At 48.7% G+C, this 26298-nt stretch overlaps 1 protein-coding gene across 1 annotated transcript in view; it reads right to left on the reverse strand.

Annotated features, from left to right (window-relative positions):
- Window positions 1-26298, reverse strand: part of ntan1 (N-terminal asparagine amidase) — a 41770-nt gene that overhangs the window by 2193 nt on the left and 13279 nt on the right. The window contains exons 3-9 of the mRNA XM_079500248.1: window positions 23657-23722; window positions 19038-19146; window positions 18426-18499; window positions 17740-17793; window positions 17561-17614; window positions 10977-11074; window positions 10683-10796 (exon numbers count right to left, since the gene is read on the reverse strand). Of these exons, the coding sequence (XP_079356374.1) occupies window positions 10683-10796; window positions 10977-11074; window positions 17561-17614; window positions 17740-17793; window positions 18426-18499; window positions 19038-19146; window positions 23657-23722 (569 nt within the window). The remainder of the gene's footprint in view (window positions 1-10682; window positions 10797-10976; window positions 11075-17560; window positions 17615-17739; window positions 17794-18425; window positions 18500-19037; window positions 19147-23656; window positions 23723-26298) is intronic.

A 26298-nucleotide genomic window follows, 5' to 3' on the forward strand; every position in this document is an offset into this window, starting at 1 on the left:
CCTAGAAGACCTCCCTAGAAGACCTCCCTAGAGGACCTCCCTAGAGGACCTCCCTAGAAGACCTCCCTAGAGGACCTCCCTAGAAGACCTCCCTAGAAGGACCTCCCTAGAGGACCTCCCTAGAGGACCTCCCTAGAAGACCTCCCTAGAGGACCTCCCTAGAAGACCTCCCTAGAGGACCTCCCTAGAGGACCTCCCTAGAGGACCTCCCTAGACCTCCCTAGAAGACCTCCCTAGAAGACCTCCCTAGAAGACCTCCCTAGAGGACCTCCCTAGAGGACCTCCCTAGAAGACCTCCATAGAGGACCTCCCTAGAGGACCTCCCTAGAAGACCTCCCTAGAGGACCTCCCTAGAGGACCTCCCTAGAAGACCTCCCTAGAGGACCTCCCTAGACCTCCCTAGAGGACCTCCCTAGAGGACCTCCCTAGAAGACCTCCCTAGAGGACCTCCCTAGACCTCCCTAGAAGACCTCCCTAGAAGACCTCCCTAGAAGACCTCCCTAGAGGACCTCCCTAGACCTCCCTAGAGGACCTCCCTAGAAGACCTCCCTAGAAGACCTCCCTAGAGGACCTCCCTAGAAGACCTCCCTAGAGGACCCCCTAGACCTCCCTAGAAGACCTCCCTAGAGGACCTCCCTAGAAGACCTCCCTAGAGGACCCCCTAGACCTCCCTAGAAGACCTCCCTAGAGGACCTCCCTAGAAGACCTCCCTAGAGGACCTCCCTAGACCTCCCTAGACCTCCCTAGAAGACCTCCCTAGAAGACCTCCCTAGACCTCCCTAGAGGACCTCCCTAGACCTCCCTAGACCTCCCTAGAAGACCTCCCTAGAAGACCTCCCTAGACCTCCCTAGAGGACCTCCCTAGACCTCCCTAGAAGACCTCCCTAGAGGACCTCCCTAGAAGACCTCCCTAGAGGACCTCCCTAGAGGACCTCCCTAGAGGACCTCCCTAGACCTCCCTAGAAGACCTCCCTAGAAGACCTCCCTAGAAGACCTCCCTAGAGGACCTCCCTAGAAGACCTCCCTAGAGGACCTCCCTAGAAGACCTCCCTAGAAGACCTCCCTAGAGGACCTCCCTAGAAGACCTCCCTAGAGGACCTCCCTAGACCTCCCTAGAGGACCTCCCTAGAAGACCTCCCTAGAAGACCTCCCTAGAGGACCTCCCTAGAAGACCTCCCTAGAGGACCCCCTAGACCTCCCTAGAGGACCTCCCTAGAGGACCTCCCTAGAGGACCTCCCTAGAAGACCTCCCTAGAGGACCTCCCTAGACCTCCCTAGAAGACCTCCCTAGAAGACCTCCCTAGAGGACCTCCCTAGAAGACCTCCCTAGAAGACCTCCCTAGAAGACCTCCCTAGAGGACCTCCCTAGAAGACCTCCCTAGAAGACCTCCCTAGAAGACCTCCCTAGAAGACCTCCCTAGAAGACCTCCCTAGAGGACCTCCCTAGAGGACCTCCCTAGAAGACCTCCCTAGAGGACCTCCCTAGAGGACCTCCCTAGAAGACCTCCCTAGAGGACCTCCCTAGAAGACCTCCCTAGAGGACCTCCCTAGAAGACCTCCCTAGAGGACCTCCCTAGAGGACCTCCCTAGAAGACCTCCCTAGAGGACCTCCCTAGAGGACCTCCCTAGAGGACCTCCCTAGAAGACCTCCCTAGAGGACCTCCCTAGAAGACCTCCCTAGAGGACCTCCCTAGAGGACCTCCCTAGAGGACCTCCCTAGAGGACCTCCCTAGAGGACCTCCCTAGAAGACCTCCCTAGAGGACCTCCCTAGAAGACCTCCCTAGAGGACCTCCCTGGAAGACGTCCCTAGAAGACCTCCCTAGAAGACCTCCCTAGAGGACCTCCCTAGAGGACCTCCCTAGAAGACCTCCCTAGAGGACCTCCCTAGAGGACCTCCCTAGAAGACCTCCCTAGAAGACCTCCCTAGAAGACCTCCCTAGAGGACCTCCCTAGAGGACCTCCCTAGAAGACCTCCCTAGAGGACCTCCCTAGAAGACCTCCCTAGAAGACCTCCCTAGAGGACCTCCCTAGACCTCCCTAGAGGACCTCCCTAGAGGACCTCCCTAGAGGACCTCCCTAGAAGACCTCCCTAGAGGACCTCCCTAGACCTCCCTAGAGGACCTCCCTAGAAGACCTCCCTAGAGGACCCCCTAGACCTCCCTAGAAGACCTCCCTAGAGGACCTCCCTAGAAGACCTCCCTAGAGGACCTCCCTAGAGGACCTCCCTAGACCTCCCTAGACCTCCCTAGAAGACCTCCCTAGAAGACCTCCCTAGACCTCCCTAGAGGACCTCCCTAGACCTCCCTAGAAGACCTCCCTAGAGGACCTCCCTAGAAGACCTCCCTAGAGGACCTCCCTAGAGGACCTCCTAGAGGACCTCCCTAGACCTCCCTAGAAGACCTCCCTAGAAGACCTCCCTAGAAGACCTCCCTAGAGGACCTCCCTAGAAGACCTCCCTAGAAGACCTCCCTAGAGGACCTCCCTAGAAGACCTCCCTAGAAGACCTCCCTAGAGGACCTCCCTAGAAGACCTCCCTAGAAGACCTCCCTAGAGGACCTCCCTAGAGGACCTCCCTAGAAGACCTCCCTAGAGGACCTCCCTAGAAGACCTCCCTAGAAGGACCTCCCTAGAGGACCTCCCTAGAGGACCTCCCTAGAAGACCTCCCTAGAGGACCTCCCTAGAAGACCTCCCTAGAGGACCTCCCTAGAGGACCTCCCTAGAGGACCTCCCTAGACCTCCCTAGAAGACCTCCCTAGAAGACCTCCCTAGAAGACCTCCCTAGAGGACCTCCCTAGAGGACCTCCCTAGAGGACCTCCCTAGAAGACCTCCATAGAGGACCTCCCTAGAGGACCTCCCTAGAAGACCTCCCTAGAGGACCTCCCTAGAGGACCTCCCTAGAAGACCTCCCTAGAGGACCTCCCTAGACCTCCCTAGAGGACCTCCCTAGAGGACCTCCCTAGAAGACCTCCCTAGAGGACCTCCCTAGACCTCCCTAGAAGACCTCCCTAGAAGACCTCCCTAGAAGACCTCCCTAGAGGACCTCCCTAGACCTCCCTAGAGGACCTCCCTAGAAGACCTCCCTAGAAGACCTCCCTAGAGGACCTCCCTAGAAGACCTCCCTAGAGGACCCCCTAGACCTCCCTAGAAGACCTCCCTAGAGGACCTCCCTAGAAGACCTCCCTAGAGGACCCCCTAGACCTCCCTAGAAGACCTCCCTAGAGGACCTCCCTAGAAGACCTCCCTAGAGGACCTCCCTAGACCTCCCTAGACCTCCCTAGAAGACCTCCCTAGAAGACCTCCCTAGACCTCCCTAGAGGACCTCCCTAGACCTCCCTAGACCTCCCTAGAAGACCTCCCTAGAAGACCTCCCTAGACCTCCCTAGAGGACCTCCCTAGACCTCCCTAGAAGACCTCCCTAGAGGACCTCCCTAGAAGACCTCCCTAGAGGACCTCCCTAGAGGACCTCCCTAGAGGACCTCCCTAGACCTCCCTAGAAGACCTCCCTAGAAGACCTCCCTAGAAGACCTCCCTAGAGGACCTCCCTAGAAGACCTCCCTAGAGGACCTCCCTAGAAGACCTCCCTAGAAGACCTCCCTAGAGGACCTCCCTAGAAGACCTCCCTAGAGGACCTCCCTAGACCTCCCTAGAGGACCTCCCTAGAAGACCTCCCTAGAAGACCTCCCTAGAGGACCTCCCTAGAAGACCTCCCTAGAGGACCCCCTAGACCTCCCTAGAGGACCTCCCTAGAGGACCTCCCTAGAGGACCTCCCTAGAAGACCTCCCTAGAGGACCTCCCTAGACCTCCCTAGAAGACCTCCCTAGAAGACCTCCCTAGAGGACCTCCCTAGAAGACCTCCCTAGAAGACCTCCCTAGAAGACCTCCCTAGAGGACCTCCCTAGAAGACCTCCCTAGAAGACCTCCCTAGAAGACCTCCCTAGAAGACCTCCCTAGAAGACCTCCCTAGAAGACCTCCCTAGAGGACCTCCCTAGAGGACCTCCCTAGAAGACCTCCCTAGAGGACCTCCCTAGAGGACCTCCCTAGAAGACCTCCCTAGAGGACCTCCCTAGAAGACCTCCCTAGAGGACCTCCCTAGAAGACCTCCCTAGAGGACCTCCCTAGAGGACCTCCCTAGAAGACCTCCCTAGAGGACCTCCCTAGAGGACCTCCCTAGAGGACCTCCCTAGAAGACCTCCCTAGAGGACCTCCCTAGAAGACCTCCCTAGAGGACCTCCCTAGAGGACCTCCCTAGAGGACCTCCCTAGAGGACCTCCCTAGAGGACCTCCCTAGAAGACCTCCCTAGAGGACCTCCCTAGAAGACCTCCCTAGAGGACCTCCCTAGAAGACGTCCCTAGAAGACCTCCCTAGAAGACCTCCCTAGAGGACCTCCCTAGAGGACCTCCCTAGAAGACCTCCCTAGAGGACCTCCCTAGAGGACCTCCCTAGAAGACCTCCCTAGAAGACCTCCCTAGAAGACCTCCCTAGAGGACCTCCCTAGAGGACCTCCCTAGAAGACCTCCCTAGAGGACCTCCCTAGAAGACCTCCCTAGAAGACCTCCCTAGAGGACCTCCCTAGACCTCCCTAGAGGACCTCCCTAGAGGACCTCCCTAGAAGACCTCCCTAGAGGACCTCCCTAGAAGACCTCCCTAGAAGGACCTCCCTAGAGGACCTCCCTAGAAGACCTCCCTAGAGGACCTCCCTAGAGGACCTCCCTAGAAGACCTCCCTAGAGGACCTCCCTAGAAGACCTCCCTAGAGGACCTCCCTAGAAGACCTCCCTAGAAGACCTCCCTAGAAGACCTCCCTAGAAGACCTCCCTAGAGGACCTCCCTAGAGGACCTCCCTAGAGGACCTCCCTAGAAGACCTCCCTAGAGGACCTCCCTAGAGGACCTCCCTAGAAGACCTCCCTAGAAGACCTCCCTAGAGGACCTCCCTAGAGGACCTCCCTAGAAGACCTCCCTAGAGGACCTCCCTAGAGGACCTCCCTAGAGGACCTCCCTAGAAGACCTCCCTAGAAGACCTCCCTAGAGGACCTCCCTAGAAGACCTCCCTAGAGGACCTCCCTAGAGGACCTCCCTAGACCTCCCTAGAGGACCTCCCTAGAGGACCTCCCTAGAAGACCTCCCTAGAGGACCTCCCTAGACCTCCCTAGAAGACCTCCCTAGAAGACCTCCCTAGAAGACCTCCCTAGAGGACCTCCCTAGACCTCCCTAGAGGACCTCCCTAGAAGACCTCCCTAGAAGACCTCCCTAGAGGACCTCCCTAGAGGACCTCCCTAGACCTCCCTAGAGGACCTCCCTAGAAGACCTCCCTAGAGGACCCCCTAGACCTCCCTAGAAGACCTCCCTAGAGGACCTCCCTAGAAGACCTCCCTAGAGGACCTCCCTAGACCTCCCTAGACCTCCCTAGAAGACCTCCCTAGAAGACCTCCCTAGACCTCCCTAGAGGACCTCCCTAGACCTCCCTAGAAGACCTCCCTAGAGGACCTCCCTAGAAGACCTCCCTAGAGGACCTCCCTAGAGGACCTCCCTAGAGGACCTCCCTAGACCTCCCTAGAAGACCTCCCTAGAAGACCTCCTTAGAAGACCTCCCTAGAGGACCTCCCTAGAAGACCTCCCTAGAGGACCTCCCTAGAAGACCTCCCTAGAAGACCTCCCTAGAGGACCTCCCTAGAAGACCTCCCTAGAGGACCTCCCTAGACCTCCCTAGAGGACCTCCCTAGAAGACCTCCCTAGAAGACCTCCCTAGAGGACCTCCCTAGAAGACCTCCCTAGAGGACCCCCTAGACCTCCCTAGAGGACCTCCCTAGAGGACCTCCCTAGAAGACCTCCCTAGAGGACCTCCCTAGACCTCCCTAGAAGACCTCCCTAGAAGACCTCCCTAGAGGACCTCCCTAGAAGACCTCCCTAGAAGACCTCCCTAGAGGACCTCCCTAGAAGACCTCCCTAGAAGACCTCCCTAGAAGACCTCCCTAGAAGACCTCCCTAGAAGACCTCCCTAGAGGACCTCCCTAGAAGACCTCCCTAGAGGACCTCCCTAGAGGACCTCCCTAGAAGACCTCCCTAGAGGACCTCCCTAGAAGACCTCCCTAGAGGACCTCCCTAGAAGACCTCCCTAGAGGACCTCCCTAGAGGACCTCCCTAGAAGACCTCCCTAGAGGACCTCCCTAGAGGACCTCCCTAGAGGACCTCCCTAGAAGACCTCCCTAGAGGACCTCCCTAGAAGACCTCCCTAGAGGACCTCCCTAGAGGACCTCCCTAGAAGACCTCCCTAGACCTCCCTAGAGGACCTCCCTAGAAGACCTCCCTAGAGGACCTCCCTAGAGGACCTCCCTAGAAGACCTCCCTAGAGGACCTCCCTAGAAGACCTCCCTAGAGGACCTCCCTAGAAGACCTCCCTAGAAGACCTCCCTAGAAGACCTCCCTAGAGGACCTCCCTAGAGGACCTCCCTAGAGGACCTCCCTAGAAGACCTCCCTAGAGGACCTCCCTAGAGGACCTCCCTAGAAGACCTCCCTAGAAGACCTCCCTAGAAGACCTCCCTAGAAGACCTCCCTAGAGGACCTCCCTAGAGGACCTCCCTAGAAGACCTCCCTAGAGGACCTCCCTAGAAGACCTCCCTAGAAGGACCTCCCTAGAGGACCTCCCTAGAAGACCTCCCTAGAGGACCTCCCTAGAGGACCTCCCTAGAAGACCTCCCTAGAGGACCTCCCTAGAAGACCTCCCTAGAAGACCTCCCTAGAAGACCTCCCTAGAAGACCTCCCTAGAGGACCTCCCTAGAGGACCTCCCTAGAAGACCTCCCTAGAAGACCTCCCTAGAGGACCTCCCTAGAAGACCTCCCTAGAGGACCTCCCTAGAGGACCTCCCTAGAAGACCTCCCTAGAGGACCTCCCTAGAGGACCTCCCTAGAGGACCTCCCTAGAAGACCTCCCTAGAAGACCTCCCTAGAGGACCTCCCTAGAGGACCTCCCTAGAAGACCTCCCTAGAAGACCTCCCTAGAGGTCCTCCCTAGAGGACCTCCCTAGAGGACCTCCCTAGAGGACCTCCCTAGACCTCCCTAGAGGACCTCCCTAGAGGACCTCCCTAGAAGACCTCCCTAGAGGACCTCCCTAGACCTCCCTAGAGGACCTCCCTAGAGGACCTCCCTAGACCTCCCTAGAGGACCTCCCTAGAGGACCTCCCTAGACCTCCCTAGAGGACCTCCCTAGAAGACCTCCCTAGAAGACCTCCCTAGAAGACCTCCCTAGAGGACCTCCCTAGAGGACCTCCCTAGAAGACCTCCCTAGAGGACCTCCCTAGAAGACCTCCCTAGAGGACCTCCCTAGAGGACCTCCCTAGAGGACCTCCCTAGAGGACCTCCCTAGACCTCCCTAGAAGACCTCCCTAGAAGACCTCCCTAGAAGACCTCCCTAGAGGACCTCCCTAGAGGACCTCCCTAGAAGACCTCCATAGAGGACCTCCCTAGAGGACCTCCCTAGAAGACCTCCCTAGAGGACCTCCCTAGAAGACCTCCCTAGAGGACCTCCCTAGAAGACCTCCCTAGAGGACCTCCCTAGAAGACCTCCCTAGAGGACCTCCCTAGAGGACCTCCCTAGACCTCCCTAGACCTCCCTAGAGGACCTCCCTAGAGGACCTCCCTAGAAGACCTCCCTAGAGGACCTCCCTAGACCTCCCTAGAAGACCTCCCTAGAAGACCTCCCTAGAAGACCTCCCTAGAGGACCTCCCTAGACCTCCCTAGAGGACCTCCCTAGAAGACCTCCCTAGAAGACCTCCCTAGAGGACCTCCCTAGAGGACCTCCCTAGACCTCCCTAGAAGACCTCCCTAGAGGACCCCCTAGACCTCCCTAGAAGACCTCCCTAGAGGACCTCCCTAGAAGACCTCCCTAGAGGACCTCCCTAGAGGACCTCCCTAGACCTCCCTAGAAGACCTCCCTAGAAGACCTCCCTAGACCTCCCTAGAGGACCTCCCTAGACCTCCCTAGAAGACCTCCCTAGAGGACCTCCCTAGAAGACCTCCCTAGAGGACCTCCCTAGAGGACCTCCCTAGACCTCCCTAGAAGACCTCCCTAGAAGACCTCCCTAGAGGACCTCCCTAGAAGACCTCCCTAGAGGACCTCCCTAGAAGACCTCCCTAGAAGACCTCCCTAGAGGACCTCCCTAGAAGACCTCCCTAGAGGACCTCCCTAGACCTCCCTAGAGGACCTCCCTAGAAGACCTCCCTAGAAGACCTCCCTAGAGGACCTCCCTAGAAGACCTCCCTAGAGGACCCCCTAGACCTCCCTAGAGGACCTCCCTAGAGGACCTCCCTAGAGGACCTCCCTAGAAGACCTCCCTAGAGGACCTCCCTAGACCTCCCTAGAAGACCTCCCTAGAAGACCTCCCTAGAGGACCTCCCTAGAAGACCTCCCTAGAAGACCTCCCTAGAAGACCTCCCTAGAGGACCTCCCTAGAAGACCTCCCTAGAAGACCTCCCTAGAAGACCTCCCTAGAAGACCTCCCTAGAAGACCTCCCTAGAAGACCTCCCTAGAGGACCTCCCTAGAAGACCTCCCTAGAGGACCTCCCTAGAAGACCTCCCTAGAGGACCTCCCTAGAGGACCTCCCTAGAAGACCTCCCTAGAGGACCTCCCTAGAAGACCTCCCTAGAGGACCTCCCTAGAAGACCTCCCTAGAGGACCTCCCTAGAGGACCTCCCTAGAAGACCTCCCTAGAGGACCTCCCTAGAGGACCTCCCTAGAAGACCTCCCTAGACCTCCCTAGAGGACCTCCCTAGAAGACCTCCCTAGAAGACCTCCCTAGAGGACCTCCCTAGAGGACCTCCCTAGAAGACCTCCCTAGAGGACCTCCCTAGAAGACCTCCCTAGAGGACCTCCCTAGAAGACCTCCCTAGAAGACCTCCCTAGAAGACCTCCCTAGAGGACCTCCCTAGAGGACCTCCCTAGAGGACCTCCCTAGAAGACCTCCCTAGAGGACCTCCCTAGAGGACCTCCCTAGAAGACCTCCCTAGAAGACCTCCCTAGAAGACCTCCCTAGAAGACCTCCCTAGAGGACCTCCCTAGAGGACCTCCCTAGAAGACCTCCCTAGAAGACCTCCCTAGAGGACCTCCCTAGAAGACCTCCCTAGAAGACCTCCCTAGAGGACCTCCCTAGACCTCCCTAGAGGACCTCCCTAGAGGACCTCCCTAGAGGACCTCCCTAGAGGACCTCCCTAGAAGACCTCCCTAGAGGACCTCCCTAGAAGACCTCCCTAGAAGGACCTCCCTAGAGGACCTCCCTAGAAGACCTCCCTAGAGGACCTCCCTAGAGGACCTCCCTAGAAGACCTCCCTAGAGGACCTCCCTAGAAGACCTCCCTAGAGGACCTCCCTAGAGGACCTCCCTAGACCTCCCTAGAAGACCTCCCTAGAGGACCTCCCTAGAAGACCTCCCTAGAGGACCTCCCTAGAAGACCTCCCTAGAGGACCTCCCTAGACCTCCCTAGAGGACCTCCCTAGAGGACCTCCCTAGACCTCCCTAGAGGACCCCCTAGACCTCCCTAGAGGACCTCCCTAGAGGACCTCCCTAGAGGACCTCCCTAGACCTCCCTAGAGGACCTCCCTAGAATACCTCCCTAGAGGACCTCCCTAGAAGACCTCCCTAGAGGACCTCCCTAGAGGACCTCCCTAGAGGACCTCCCTAGAAGACCTCCCTAGAGGACCTCCCTAGAGGACCTCCCTAGAAGACCTCCCTAGAGGACCTCCCTAGAGGACCTCCCTAGAAGACCTCCCTAGAGGACCTCCCTAGAGGACCTCCCTAGAGGACCTCCCTAGACCTCCCTAGAGGACCTCCCTAGAGGACCTCCCTAGACCTCCCTAGAGGACCTCCCTAGAGGACCTCCCTAGACCTCCCTAGACCTCCCTAGAGGACCTCCCTAGAGGACCTCCCTAGAAGACCTCCCTAGAGGACCTCCCTAGAAGACCTCCCTAGAGGACCTCCCTAGAAGACCTCCCTAGAAGACCTCCCTAGAAGACCTCCCTAGAAGACCTCCCTAGAAGACCTCCCTAGAGGACCTCCCTAGAAGACCTCCCTAGAGGACCTCCCTAGAAGACCTCCCTAGACCTCCCTAGAGGACCTCCCTAGAAGACCTCCCTAGAGGACCTCCCTAGAAGCAAAGATTTGAGTTAAAAACGTTTGCTGTAAAATAATATATATTCGAATATTTGCGCCACGATTTCACGATTTTTCCAAAAACTAAATAGCAGATCTACAAGCTCGTAGGTAGGTTGGTTTGTTGCGCTACGAGCTTGTAGATTCTGCTATTTTCCAATAGCAGAAGTGTAAAATAATGGTTAACCCATTCTGGGCGGGAACCCCTCTTGGTGTTTCAAGCGTTACACTTTAGCTATTGAAAAATAGCAGATCTACAAGCTCATAGCGCGGCACTCGGTGCCGCGCTATGAGCTTGTAGATGTGCTATTTTTGAAAAATCGTGAAAATGTGGCACAAATCTTTGAATATATATTCTTTCAGAGCGACAACAGTTTTACACCCTAAAGCTGTGCTGTGATAATAACAGTGATTCTGATTCTTCTACGGCAACTAAACAAGACGTTTACACTCACGTTTTAGTCAAAAAGAATCACCCTTTTTATGACAGCTGTAATTAATTCATATCTCCTCCGGTGCCTTAATTAATGACCTTTAAAATGACGTCGTCACTTTGCGACAGCCAGAAGCCGATGTCCAGGTTCTGAGACCATTTGCAGGCTCCGATTTTAACACATCCGCGACTCGAGTCGTATATGTCGGCCATCTGCAAAGAAACACACATTTCATATGTTTATATTGAGTCGTATATGTCGTATAGTATCGTCGTATAGATAGATAGATAGATAGATAGATAGATAGATAGATAGATAGATAGATAGATAGATAGATAGATAGATAGATAGATAGATAGATAGATAGATAGATAGATAGATAACATGACTACCTGTCCTCCAGTGAAGGTCCGAGCTGAGCGCAGCTTCTCTGCTGGTCCCTTATGACTGAACGACGCAGGAAACACCTCCCCCGATTTAACATTTACACCTGAGACAGACAGACAGACAGACAGACAGACAGACAGACAGACAGACAGACAGACAGACAGACAGACAGACAGACAGACAGACAGACAGACAGACAGACAGTTATGTCTCAGCTCGCTACCAACCAATGAGATCAGCTACTGTACTACAATATTATAATGGAATATCAGTTCCAGTTCAGTATAAGGTCAGTATAAGGTCAGTATAAGGTCAGTACAAGGTCAGTAAGACTGACTGATTTAACGTTTCATGGTTTATATTGTTTAGAAATTATTAAAAATGTTCTAGTATTAAAAAAAAGAAAAGTAACGGTGGGGGGGGAATTAATCGCAATAACTTGCAATATCGAATCGAATCACAATACGATTCAGAATGGCGATCTAAATCAAATCGGCACCCTAGGACTAGGTATCGATATCGCATCGGGAGCGAATCGTCCCTCCCCTACTGTGTATGTACATCTTTCTAGCATTCTGTGGTTGTCAAACTTTACTAAGACAGAAGACGCCTGATTGAGAACTCGGAAGAGCGTAGTTAACATTCACGCCGACATACTTTAGGACTACAGAGTGTATTTTATAACTTTATTATTAATTCATCGGATGCAACAAACAACATTTAGTTAACACATCTATTGATGGCTTATCTGCACAGACTGCCTGGTTTTAGATAAGTATGGTAACAGATTAATCGAGCTATTAAAGACAGTGAAAAGTGTCTTTCATAACCAATTATAAGTCTTATGGACAGATGTTAGTGTCAGGTATGGCTTAGTTATATGCTGGTGGCATAGGCATAGGCATAGATTTTAAACCTGAAATAGATATAGAAACACAATAATATACATTTGTTACATTCCCATAATACGTTCTAATCATTTGTATTCAACAGAGATAGCAGGCAGAGTATAAACATACCAGTTCCCCATCCGGATCTCTCTTCCCCATTGTGGAGAGGTGTGGACTCTTGGTTAGTTGTTTACAGAATCTAACTTACTAGACACGGCAAGGCCTTTTAAAACCTCTGTTTCTACTGGACCTGCCCTGCGGGCGGGGCTTAAACCAGCTAACCCTACTGGCTGCTGGCAACAGCCTTCCCGGTGGTTCAACCTTGACCAGGAAGTGCTGGGCTGTCCCTGAGGAGGACAGTGACATGAGGTGCTATCTCTCCATCTATGGCAGTTTGGAGGAAATAGTGGTCCTGTTGTTGACTTCAGCTATTCATGGCAGTTTGCCCCCTCTCTTATTTAGGGTTTAACACATTAGTCATTTACATTCCTTTTAGGCATTGGGATTACATATCCACCTTTAGATATATGGCATAATGTTTTATAGTTAGACACAGTCATTGGCTTAGTAAATGCTGACTAGTGGCTCTTGTTTCACAACTGGTGGTTGTTCACACCCTTATCAACACCCCCGCTGTGAGTGAGGCCTTTTGTGTAGAGAGGAAGCCTGGTGCTTGCTCTGTTTTAATAATAATAATGGATTTTATTTATAACACACATTTTACATTCCAAGGAATCTCAAAGTGCTACAGAAAATAAAAGCAGAAGAAACAACACACCATTAAAAACATCTAATAAAACAGGAACATTTAAAACATAAGGAACATTTAAAACAAAAGGGCAAGGCTATAAAAATGCTTTAGTAAAAAGGAAAGTTTTTAGTCCTCTCTTAAAAATGTCAACCGACTGTGGGGCTCTCAGGTGGGCGGGGAGAGCGTTCCACAGTTCGGGGGCGACCGAGCAGAAGGCCCGGTCACCCATGGTGCGAAGGTTTGTTTTTGAGGGTTTGAGGAGGTTGGTGTTTGAGGAGCGGAGGGAGCGGGTAGAGGATTGAACTGTGACAAGTTCCTTGAGGTAGGGGGGGGCATTGCCGTGGATGCACTGGTGGGTTAGCAGGGAAATCTTATATTCAGTCCGGAATGAGATGGGGAGCCAGTGGAGTGAGCGGAGGATGGGTGTGATGTGCTCGTATTTACGCACTCTCATCAGGATCCTAGCAGCGCTGTTCTGAATGTATTGGAGCCTTTGAAGGCTCTTGCTAGGGATCCTGATGAGAAGTGCGTTGCAGTAGTCCAACCTGGAGGAGACAAAGGCGTGGACCAACTTTTCAGCATCAGGTAGAGAGAGGGTGGGACGGAGTTTGGCTATGTTTTTTAGATGGAAGAAGGATGTTTTGCAGAGGTGTTTGATGTGGGCCTCGTAGTTGAGGTGGGGGTCCATTTTAACACCCAGGTTTGTGACAACTGATGAAAGTGGAATGTCCTGGCCAGAGAAGGTGATGCTTGTTATGGGGGATGATTGAACCTGGTGTGGGGTGCCGATGAGAATGGCTTCTGTTTTGGAGCTGTTTAGTTGCAGGAAGTTATGTTTCATCCATGCCTTTATCTCCTCCAGGCAGATGGTGAGTGTGGATGAAGGTGATGAAGATGGTGACGGGGAGGACAGTGGGGCAGCAGAGCGGGGAGGGGTTGGGTCCAGTTTTATGTACAGTTGTGTGTCATCAGCATAGCAATGGAAGGATAATCCATGCCTGCTGATGACACGGCCGAGGGGAAGCAGGTACAGAGTGAACAGGGTGGGGCCAAGCACAGAGCCCTGGGGGACACCACATGTGACAGGCTGGGTCCGGGACTTTGCACTTCCCAGGGAGACACACTCAGTTCTGTCTGTGAGGTAGGATGTGAAACATTCCAGGGTGGTGTCGCAGAGTCCGATGGTGGAGTGCAGGCGGTGAAGGAGGATGGTGTGGTCAATTGTGTCGAAGGCTGCAGTGAGGTCCAGGAGGATGAGGAGGGAAGGGGAGCCAGCATCAGCTGCCATGAGGATGTCATTTGTGACCCTGACCAGTGCGGTTTCAGTGCTGTGGGCGGAGCGGAAACCAGACTGAAATTTTTCTGACAGGTTGTTGGTGTGAAGGTGGGTTTGTAGTTGTGCGGCGACGACTTTCTCCAACACCTTGGAGTTTTATGGCAAACACTATCCCATTTCACTTCTCTTACCTTAGTGGTAACTGAACACTATTGGCAAGTTGTACGTGCATATTTATTAATAGAAACCAAACGCTGATTACCATACTCAGCGGAACAGTGTACTGTACATTAGTTTAGTAGAATGTTCACGTCTCACCTATTCCATAAATCATTAGTGTAGTAGAATGTTCACGTCTCACCTATTCCATAAATCATTAGTGTAGTAGAATGTTCACTTCTCACCTATTCCATAAATCATTAGTGTAGTAGAATGTTCACTTCTCACCTATTCCATAAATCATTAGTGTAGTAGAATGTTCACGTCTCACCTATTCCATAAATCATTAGTGTAGTAGAATGTTCACTTCTCACCTATTCCATAAATCATTAGTGTAGTAGAATGTTCACTTCTCACCTATTCCATAAATCATTAGTGTAGTAGAATGTTCACTTCTCACCTATTCCATAAATCATTAGTGTAGTAGAATGTTCACGTCTCACCTATTCCATAAATCATTAGTGTAGTAGAATGTTGACTTCTCACCTATTCCATAAATCATTAGTACAGTAGAATGTTCACTTCTCACCTATTCCATAAATCATTAGTGTAGTAGAATGTTCACTTCTCACCTATTCCATAAATCATTAGTGTAGTAGAATGTTCACTTCTCACCTATTCCATAAATCATTAGTGTAGTAGAATGTTCACTTCTCACCTATTCCATAAATCATTAGTGTAGTAGAATGTTCATTTCTCACCTATTCCATAAGTCATTAGTGTAGTAGAATGTTCACTTCTCACCTATTCCATAAATCATTAGTGTAGTAGAATGTTCACTTCTCACCTATTCCATAAATCATTAGTGTAGTAGAATGTTCACTTCTCACCTATACCATAAATCATTAGTGTAGTAGAATGTTCACTTCTCACCTATTCCATAAATCATTAGTGTAGTAGAATGTTCACTTCTCACCTATTCCATAAATCATTAGTGTAGTAGAATGTTCACTTCTCACCTATTCCATAAATCATTAGTGTAGTAGAATGTTCACTTCTCACCTATTCCATAAATCATTAGTGTAGTAGAATGTTCACTTCTCACCTATTCCATAAATCATTAGTGTAGTAGAATGTTCACGTCTCACCTATTCCATAAATCATTAGTGTAGTAGAATGTTCACTTCTCACCTATTCCATAAATCATTAGTGTAGTAGAATGTTCACTTCTCACCTATTCCATAAATCATTAGTACAGTAGAATGTTCACGTCTCACCTATTCCATAAATCATTAGTGTAGTAGAATGTTCACGTCTCACCTATTCCATAAATCATTAGTGTAGTAGAATGTTCACTTCTCACCTATTCCATAAATCATTAGTGTAGTAGAATGTTCACTTCTCACCTATTCCATAAATCATTAGTGTAGTAGAATGTTCACTTCTCACCTATTCCATAAATCATTAGTGTAGTAGAATGTTCACGTCTCACCTATTCCATAAATCATTAGTGTAGTAGAATGTTCACTTCTCACCTATTCCATAAATCATTAGTGTAGTAGAATGTTCACTTCTCACCTATTCCATAAATCATTAGTGTAGTAGAATGTTCACTTCTCACCTATTCCATAAATCATTAGTGTAGTAGAATGTTCACTTCTCACCTATTCCATAAATCATTAGTGTAGTAGAATGTTCACTTCTCACCTATTCCATAAATCATTAGTGTAGTAGAATGTTCACTTCTCACCTATTCCATAAATCATTAGTGTAGTAGAATGTTCACTTCTCACCTATTCCATAAATCATTAGTGTAGTAGAATGTTCACTTCTCACCTATTCCATAAATCATTAGTGTAGTAGAATGTTCACTTCTCACCTATTCCATAAATCATTAGTTTAGTAGAATGTTCACTTCTCACCTATTCCATAAATCATTAGTGTAGTAGAATGTTCACTTCTCACCTATTCCATAAATCATTAGTGTAGTAGAATGTTCACTTCTCACCTATTCCATAAATCATTAGTGTAGTAGAATGTTCACGTCTCACCTATTCCATAAATCATTAGTGTAGTAGAATGTTCACTTCTCACCTATTCCATAAATCATTAGTGTAGTAGAATGTTCACTTCTCACCTATTCCATAAATCATTAGTTTAGTAGAATGTTCACTTCTCACCTATTCCATAAATCATTAGTGTAGTAGAATGTTCACTTCTCACCTATTCCATAAATCATTAGTGTAGTAGAATGTTCACTTCTCACCTATTCCATAAATCATTAGTGTAGTAGAATGTTCACTTCTCACCTATTCCATAAATCATTAGTGTAGTAGAATGTTCACTTCTCACCTATTCCATAAATCATTAGTGTAGTAGAATGTTCACTTCTCACCTATTCCATAAATCATTAGTGTAGTAGAATGTTCACTTCTCACCTATTCCATAAATCATTAGTGTAGTAGAATGTTCACTTCTCACCTATTCCATAAATCATTAGTGTAGTAGAATGTTCACTTCTCACCTATTCCATAAATCATTAGTGTAGTAGAATGTTCACTTCTCACCTATTCCATAAATCATTAGTGTAGTAGAATGTTCACTTCTCACCTATTCCATAAATCATTAGTGTAGTAGAATGTTCACTTCTCACCTATTCCATAAATCATTAGTGTAGTAGAATGTTCACTTCTCACCTATTCCATAAATCATTAGTGTAGTAGAATGTTCACTTCTCACCTATTCCATAAATCATTAGTGTAGTAGAATGTTCACTTCTCACCTATTCCATAAATCATTAGTGTAGTAGAATGTTCACTTCTCACCTATTCCATAAATCATTAGTGTAGTAGAATGTTCACTTCTCACCTATTCCATAAATCATTAGTGTAGTAGAATGTTCACTTCTCACCTATTCCATAAATCATTAGTGTAGTAGAATGTTCACTTCTCACCTATTCCATAAATCATTAGTGTAGTAGAATGTTCACTTCTCACCTATTCCATAAATCATTAGTGTAGTAGAATGTTCACGTCTCACCTATTCCATAAATCATTAGTGTAGTAGAATGTTCACTTCTCACCTATTCCATAAATCATTAGTGTAGTAGAATGTTCACTTCTCACCTATTCCATAAATCATTAGTGTAGTAGAATGTTCACTTCTCACCTATTCCATAAATCATTAGTGTAGTAGAATGTTCACTTCTCACCTATTCCATAAATCATTAGTGTAGTAGAATGTTCACTTCTCACCTAGTCCATAAATCATTAGTGTAGTAGAATGTTCACTTCTCACCTATTCCATAAATCATTAGTACAGTAGAATGTTCACTTCTCACCTATTCCATAAATCATTAGTGTAGTAGAATGTTCACTTCTCACCTATTCCATAAATCATTAGTGTAGTAGAATGTTCACGTCTCACCTATTCCATAAATCATTAGTGTAGTAGAATGTTCACTTCTCACCTATTCCATAAATCATTAGTGTAGTAGAATGTTCACGTCTCACCTATTCCATACACCACAGGTCTGTGATTCCCGTCGACAACAGAGTCGTTCATTTCTACGGTAAAGGAAGGAATGCTTTAGGTGAGATGAATATTGTTCAGAGTTCAGACGCGCACATTGTGTTACAAACCAATTGCCTACAGTATATTGTACAGTATTCTAGTACAGTATGTACAGTACCTGTGATACAGCACGTTTCTAGGTGAATGTTCTCTTCTTGCTTCTGGAATGCGGCTGCAAAATGGAAGGACATAACATGACATGAATGACATGAAACCAAAATGAGCTCTGACCAATTGTCTTAACCCATTTAGACCTGGGAACGATTCTACAAATATCTTCTAAATCCTGACAGTTTTCTGAAAAACCCTAAGTTTCTGTATCAGTGGTTCTCAAACATTTTCATGTCAAGGACCCCCAAGATTTATATGTATTTGCCCGCCGACCCCCATCTGAAAATATGTAGTTCCAGGGAACTTCCCCCAGAAACAAAGATTTGAGTTAAAAACGTTTGCTCTGAAAGGATATATATTCAAAGATTTGCGCCAAATTCTCACGATTTTTCAAAAACATGTTGCAGCAACAGTGAGCTCACAACATGTTGCAGCAACATGTTGTGAGCTCACACTGTATATTCCAAATGTGCGCCACATTTTCACGATTATTCAAAAATAGCAGATCTACAAGCTCATAGCGCGGCGGCTGAGGCTGAGTTTATGATGTCATACTGACCGTACCCAATAAGCTGAGGCTGAGTTTATGATGTCATACAGACTATACCCAATAGGCTGAGGCTGAGTTTATGATGTCATACTGACCGTACCCAATAGGCTGAGGCTGAGTTTATGATGTCATAAAGACCGTACCCAATAGGCTGAGGCTGAGTTTATGAGACGTTCTCGACTCGTCATTAAATCCTCCAATAAGATGCAGTTCAAGTCTGTAAAGAAAAGCAAACAGAAAACATGTTAATAATAGAATGTTTAAGAATGTTTACAAAACTATGAGAGTCTAGCAGTCATTCCCCTAACCCTGGTTACTTATCCAGACATATTCCATACATATGAAAACACTTGAATTACTATATCTCTTACTTCGTGTGTACGTGCGTGCGTGTGTGCGTGCGTGCGTGCATAAATGCATGCGTGCGCGTGCGTCATACCTGCCTTCCTCTGTATGGCAGTCAGGGATGTGTGTGTGTATGGGGGTGTGTATGTGTGTGTATGCGGGTGCGTGTGTGCGCGTGCGTCATACCTGCCTTCCTCTGTATGGCAGTCAGGGATGTGTGTGTATGGGGGTGCGTGCGTGTGCGTGTGTGTGTGTGTGTATGCGGGTGCGTGTGTGCGCGTGCGTCATACCTGCCTTCCTCTGTATGGCAGTCAGGGATGTGTGTGTGTATGGGGGTGCGTGCGTGTGCGTGTGTGTGTGTGTGTGTGTGTGTGTGTGTATGCGGGTGCGTGTGTGTGTGTGCGTCATACCTGCCTTCCTCTGTATCTCCGCTCAGAGACGTCACAGCGTTGACGATGAGAGGAACTTCACTCCATGTGCTGGAGCCGTCACAGTGAGCCAGACACGCTGCTCCACTTCCTGTTAACAACATCACTTCCTGTTAACAACATCACAGTTAGCCTAGTCTCGTGTTACCAGACTGTTTCTATTTATATTGGGATAAATGTGCGCGACTGTAAAGACGAAATGGAAGTAGCGAGGAGGTTCCACTTCCGCTTTATATTTTACTCATGAGACCTCTTCCGTTGCTCCAGACTGTATGACGGAAGCATTTATATTTTACTCATGATCAGAGCTTCCGTTGCTCCAGACTGTATGACGGAAGCATTTATATTTTACTCATGATCAGAGCTTCCGTCGCTCCAGACTGTATGACGGAAGCATTTATATTTTACTCATGATCAGAGCTTCCGTTGCTCCAGACTGTATGACGGAAGCATTTATATTTTACTCATGATCAGAGCTTCCGTTGCTCCAGACTGTATGACGGAAGCATTTATATTTTACTCATGATCAGAGCTTCCGTCGCTCCAGACTGTATGACGGAAGCATTTATATTTTACTCATGATCAGAGCTTCCGTCGCTCCAGACTGTATGACGGAAGCATTTATATTTGACTCATGATCAGAGCTTCCGTCGCTCCAGACTGTATGACGGAAGCATTTATATTTTACTCATGATCAGAGCTTCCGTCGCTCCAGACTGTATGACGGAAGCATTTATATTTTACTCATGATCAGAGCTTCCGTCGCTCCAGACTGTATGACGGAAGCATTTATATTTTACTCATGATCAGAGCTTCCGTCGCTCCAGACTGTATGACGGAAGCATTTATATTTTACTCATGATCAGAGCTTCCGTCGCTCCAGACTGTATGACGGAAGCATTTATATTTTACTCATGATCAGAGCTTCCGTCGCTCCAGACTGTATGACGGAAGCATTTATATTTTACTCATGATCAGAGCTTCCGTTGCTCCAGACTGTATGACGGAAGCATTTATATTTTACTCATGATCAGAGCTTCCGTTGCTCCAGACTGTATGACGGAAGCATTTATATTTTACTCATGATCAGAGCTTACGTCGCTCCAGACTGTATGACGGAAGCATTTATATTTTACTCATGATCAGAGCTTCCGTCGCTCCAGACTGTATGACGGAAGCATTTATATTTTACTCATGATCAGAGCTTCCGTCGCTCCAGACTGTATGACGGAAGCATTTATATTTTACTCATGATCAGAGCTTCCGTCGCTCCAGACTGTATGACGGAAGCATTTATATTTGACTCATGATCAGAGCTTCCGTCGCTCCAGACTGTATGACGGAAGCATTTATATTTGACTCATGATCAGAGCTTCCGTCGCTCCAGACTGTATGACGGAAGCATTTATATTTTACTCATGATCAGAGCTTCCGTCGCTCCAGACTGTATGACGGAAGCATTTATATTTTACTCATGATCAGAGCTTCCGTCGCTCCAGACTGTATGACGGAAGCATTTATATTTTACTCATGATCAGAGCTTCCGTCGCTCCAGACTGTATGACGGAAGCATTTATATTTGACTCATGATCAGAGCTTCCGTCGCTCCAGACTGTATGACGGAAGCATTTATATTTGACTCATGATCAGAGCTTCCGTCGCTCCAGACTGTATGACGGAAGCATTTATATTTGACTCATGATCAGAGCTTCCGTTGCTCCAGACTGTATGACGGAAGCATTTATGTTTTACTCATGATCAGAGCTTCCGTTGCTCCAGACTGTATGACGGAAGCATTTATGTTTTACTCATGATCAGAGCTTCCGTTGCTCCAGACTGTATGACGGAAGCATTTATATTTTACTCATGATCAGAGCTTCCGTTGCTCCAGACTGTATGACGGAAGCATTTATATTTGACTCATGATCAGAGCTTCCGTTGCTCCAGACTGTACGACGGAAGCATTTATATTTGACTCATGATCAGAGCTTCCGTTGCTCCAGACTGTACGACGGAAGCATTTATATTTGACTCATGATCAGAGCTTCCGTTGCTCCAGACTGTACGACGGAAGCATTTATATTTGACTCATGATCAGAGCTTCCGTTGCTCCAGACTGTACGACGGAAGCATTTATATTTGACTCATGATCAGAGCTTCCGTTGCTCCAGACTGTACGACGGAAGCATTTATATTTGACTCATGATCAGAGCTTCCGTTGCTCCAGACTGTACGACGGAAGCATTTATATTTGACTCATGATCAGAGCTTCCGTTGCTCCAGACTGTACGACGGAAGCATTTATATTTGACTCATGATCAGAGCTTCCGTTGCTCCAGACTGTACGACGGAAGCATTTATATTTGACTCATGATCAGAGCTTCCGTTGCTCCAGACTGTACGACGGAAGCATTTATATTTGACTCATGATCAGAGCTTCCGTTGCTCCAGACTGTACGACGGAAGCATTTATATTTGACTCATGATCAGAGCTTCCGTTGCTCCAGACTGTACGACGGAAGCATTTATATTTTACTCATGATCAGAGCTTCCGTTGCTCCAGACTGTATGACGGAAGCATTTATATTTGACTCATGATCAGAGCTTCCGTTGCTCCAGACTGTATGACGGAAGCATTTATATTTGACTCATGATCAGAGCTTCCGTTGCTCCAGACTGTATGACGGAAGCATTTATATTTGACTCATGATCAGAGCTTCCGTTGCTCCAGACTGTATGACGGAAGCATTTATTTTGACTCATGATCAGAGCTTCCGTTGCTCCAGACTGTACGACGGAAGGCAACAGTCTGGCAAAGCGAGACTACAGTGAGCGAGACACACTGCTCCACTTCCTGGAGAAAACAACAACAGCCAGTCAGTTGAAAACCACACGTGATGACAATTACAGTATAACATAGTATTAGTACACGTCAGTGGCGCCTGAGCCATTGAGCAAACGGAGCAGCACCTCCAGCAGATTAAAATGAGGGGGTGCATTGCGCCCCCAGAAATATAATCCAAGGTTTGTCATATTATGTTTTAAAGTAGGCATACATTTTAGCTGGTCAGTCAGTGTGTGCAGACTCAGAGAGATAAGCAGCACTGCTCTGCTGATTAAATTGATATGACCTAGATATGTCATATGCGCATCTGACTGGCAAGATAATTAGTTATTTGGCAACACCTGTGTGAAATACCAGAATAAGCGTTTTCTTTTTTTTGGTGGCCATCTACAGGCCGGCCATGTGTACTACAGCTGGAAGTTTGTTCCACAGCTGTGGAATTGAGATACTTTTTTTTTAACTCATATAATCTGCTATGATTTCTTAAATTATTATTCATGACATGAATGTGCAGTAGCCTACCAATGCAGTAGCCTACCAATGCAGTAGCCTACCAATGCAGTAGCCTACCAATGCTTGTTAGCCCTGCAGTTAACCATGTGGGTATTTTTAAACAAGGTCAGTAGTGACTTCTTAGTAGTGGCTGTCATGCTTTTAACATAGTTAGAATCGCGACTCGGCCCGAAAAACGCCATTTATTTTTCGGGCGCGCGCGGAAGAGTCTAAATCTATGCTCCCCCACCTGGAAACAAAGTTAGGCGCCCCTGGTACACGTATGTGTACTATAGTAATTACAGTACAACATAATACTGTAATAGTCAAGATGTGCTTGAATCTTATCTAATCTTAATAACCACTTTAACGTATTCTTTGGGTCCAAATTGTATAGTAAAGTAGGTTAATTTGTCTCAGTAGTTTGTTTCCTTCTAAAGTTATATCGTTTCCATCTTGTGGTTTAGGGCCAGGTGTAAAAGAGCTAACAATGCCTGTAAACACCCCGGGGCAGACCAAGGACCAGATGGATTATATCTCCACTGGGAGGAGACCCCGGGGCAGACCAAGGACCAGATGGATTATATCTCCACTGGGAGGAGACCCCGGGGCAGACCAAGGACCAGATGGATTATATCTCCACTGGGAGGAGACCCCGGGGCAGACCAAGGACCAGATGGATTATATCTCCACTGGGAGGAGACCCCGGGGCAGACCAAGGACCAGATGGATTATATCTCCACTGGGAGGAGACCCCGGGGCAGACCAAGGACCAGATGGATTATATCTCCACTGGGAGGAGACCCCGGGGCAGACCAAGGACCAGATGGATTATATCTCCACTGGGAGGAGACCCCGGGGCAGACCAAGGACCAGATGGATTATATCTCCACTGGGAGGAGACCCCGGGGCAGACCAAGGACCAGATGGATTATATCTCCACTGGGAGGAGACCCCGGGGCAGACCAAGGACCAGATGGAGGAAACACAACGACTCACTGGCCTTGGAACGTCTCGGGATCCCCCCAGGAGGAAGTCACTAATGTTGCTCTGGAGGAGAGGGAAGTCTGGAGCTCTCTGGTGGAGCTGTTGCCCCTGCGACCCGACTACGGATAAGCGGTTGAAGATGGATGGATGGACTTACCCGTATGTCGCAGCAGAACTAAATGACAGGTGGAGGCGTCGTCACATCCCAGGGTTAGGGTTAGGGTTAGGGTTAGGGTTAGGGTTAGGGTTGGGGTTAGGGTTGTGGTGGTGGACTTACCCGTATGTCGCAGCAGAACTAAATGACAGGTGGTGGCGTCGTCACATCCCAGGACGGAAACACAGCCTGATGACAGAGAAGAGACACATGGTCAGTGGGTTAGGGTTAGGGTTAGGGTTAGGGTTAGGGTTAATGACAGGTGGTGGCGTCGTCACATCCCAGGACGGAAACACAGCCTGATGACAGAGAAGAGACACATGGTCAGTGGGTTAGGGTTAGGGTTAGGGTTAATGACAGGTGGTGGCGTCGTCACCTCCCAGGACGGAAACACAGTCTGAGGACAGAGAGGTTAGGGTTAGGGTTAATGACAGGTGGTGGCGTCGTCACCTCCCAGGACGGAAACACAACCTGACAGAGAAGAGACACATGGTCAGGGTTAGGGTTAGGGTTAGGGTTAATGACAGGTGGTGGCGTCGTCACCTCCCAGGACGGAAACACAACCTGACAGAGAAGAGACACATGGTCAGTGGGTTAGGGTTAGGGTTAGGGTTAATGACAGGTGGTGGCGTCGTCACCTCCCAGGACCCTAACACAACCTGACAGAGAAGAGACACATGGTCAGTGGGTTAGGGTTAGGGTTAGGGTTAATGACAGGTGGTGGCGTCGTCACCTCCCAGGACGGAAACACAGTCTGATGACAGAGAAGAGACACATGGTCAGTGTCACATGGATACAGGATGGTAGGACATCTTTACATGGATATAGGATAATAGGATGTCTTTACATGGATATAGGATGGTAGGACATCTTTAGATGGATATAGGATAATAGGATGTTTTTACATGGATATAGGATGGTAGCACATCTTTAGATGGTCAGTGTCATTTGACCTGGCATAGAGACTTGGGCACTCGGTAGCGCCTGGCATAGACTTGGGCTCTCAGTAGCGCCTGGCATAGAGACTTGGGCACTCGGTAGCGCCTGGCATAGATACTATGGCACTCGGTAGCGCCTGGCATAGAGACTTGGGCTCTCAGTAGCGCCTGGCATAGAGACTTGGGCACTCGGTAGCGCCTGGCATAGAGACTTGGGCACTCGGTAGCGCCTGGCATAGAGACTTGGGCACTCGGTAGCGCCTGGCATAGAGACTTGGGCACTCGGTAGCGCCTGGCATAGAGACTTGGGCACTCGGTAGCGCCTGGCATAGAGACTTGGGCACTCGGTAGCGCCTGGCATAGAGACTTGGGCACTCGGTAGCGCCTGGCATAGAGACTTGGGCACTCGGTAGCGCCTGGCATAGAGACTTGGGCACTCGGTAGCGCCTGGCATAGAGACTTGGGCTCTCGGTAGCGCCTGGCATAGAGACTTGGGCACTCGGTAGCGCCTGGCATAGAGACTTGGGCTCTCTGTAGCGCCTGGCATAGAGACTTGGGCACTCGGTAGCGCCTGGCATAGAGACTTGGGCACTCGGTAGCGCCTGGCATAGAGACTTGGGCACTCGGTAGCGCCTGGCATAGAGACTTGGGCTCTCTGTAGCGCCTGGCATAGAGACTTGGGCACTACAACAGCGTTTAGGCTTCTTGCTTCCTACTTACTGTGATCCGGGGTGGTATTAGTATCAACTACTTAGATCGCATTCACACCAGAAAACTTTACTGCGATTAAAACGAATCCTGCTGCACATTGTCGGAAAGTGCGCTTCGTTTGGCAGGTGTGAAGCCATATTTGAATCCTAATGCGTATCAAAGAACCACATTCTACTCCGCCAAAAAAACGGGGGTTTCGCTTCGCTTCCATTCACATTCGATTTGGATTCGGTGAGGTGGGAATGCAATCCGCATAGTATTAAAGTATTAAAGTCCTTACTGTCATCAGGGTGGTATTAGTATTAAAGTCCTTACTGTCATCAGGGTGGTATTATTATTAAAGTCCTTACTGTCATCAGGGTGGTACTAGTATTAAAGTCCTTACTGTCATCAGGGTGGTACTAGTATTAAAGTCCTTACTGTCATCAGGGTGGTATTAGTATTAAAGTCCTTACTGTCATCAGGGTGGTATTAGTATTAAAGTCCTTACTGTCATCAGGGTGGTATTAGTATTAAAGTCCTTACTGTCATCAGGGTGGTATTAGTATTAAAGTCCTTACTGTCATCAGGGTGGTATTAGTATTAAAGTCCTTACTGTCATCAGGGTGGTATTAGTATTAAAGTCCTTACTGTCGTCGGGGTGGAATTAGTATTAAAGTCCTTACTGTCATCAGGGTGGTATTAGTATTAAAGTCCTTACTGTCATCAGGGTGGTATTAGTATTAAAGACCTTACTGTCATCAGGGTGGTATTAGTATTAAAGTCCTTACTGTCATCAGGGTGGTATTAGTATTAAAGTCCTTACTGTCATCAGGGTGGTATTAGTATTAAAGTCCTTACTGTCATCAGGGTGGTATTAGTATTAAAGACCTTACTGTCATCAGGGTGGTATTAGTATTAAAGTCCTTACTGTCATCAGGGTGGTATTAGTATTAAAGTCCTTACTGTCATCAGGGTGGTATTACTATTAAAGTCCTTACTGTCATCAGGGTGGTATTAGTATTAAAGTCCTTACTGTCGTCGGGGTGGTATTAGTATTAAAGTCCTTACTGTCATCAGGGTGGTATTAGTATTAAAGTCCTTACTGTCGTCGGGGTGGAATTAGTATTAAAGTCC

Source organism: Electrona antarctica (assembly GCF_951216825.1).
Source record: "Electrona antarctica genome assembly, chromosome: 4".
In the NCBI taxonomy this organism is placed as follows: Eukaryota; Metazoa; Chordata; class Actinopteri; order Myctophiformes; family Myctophidae; genus Electrona; species Electrona antarctica.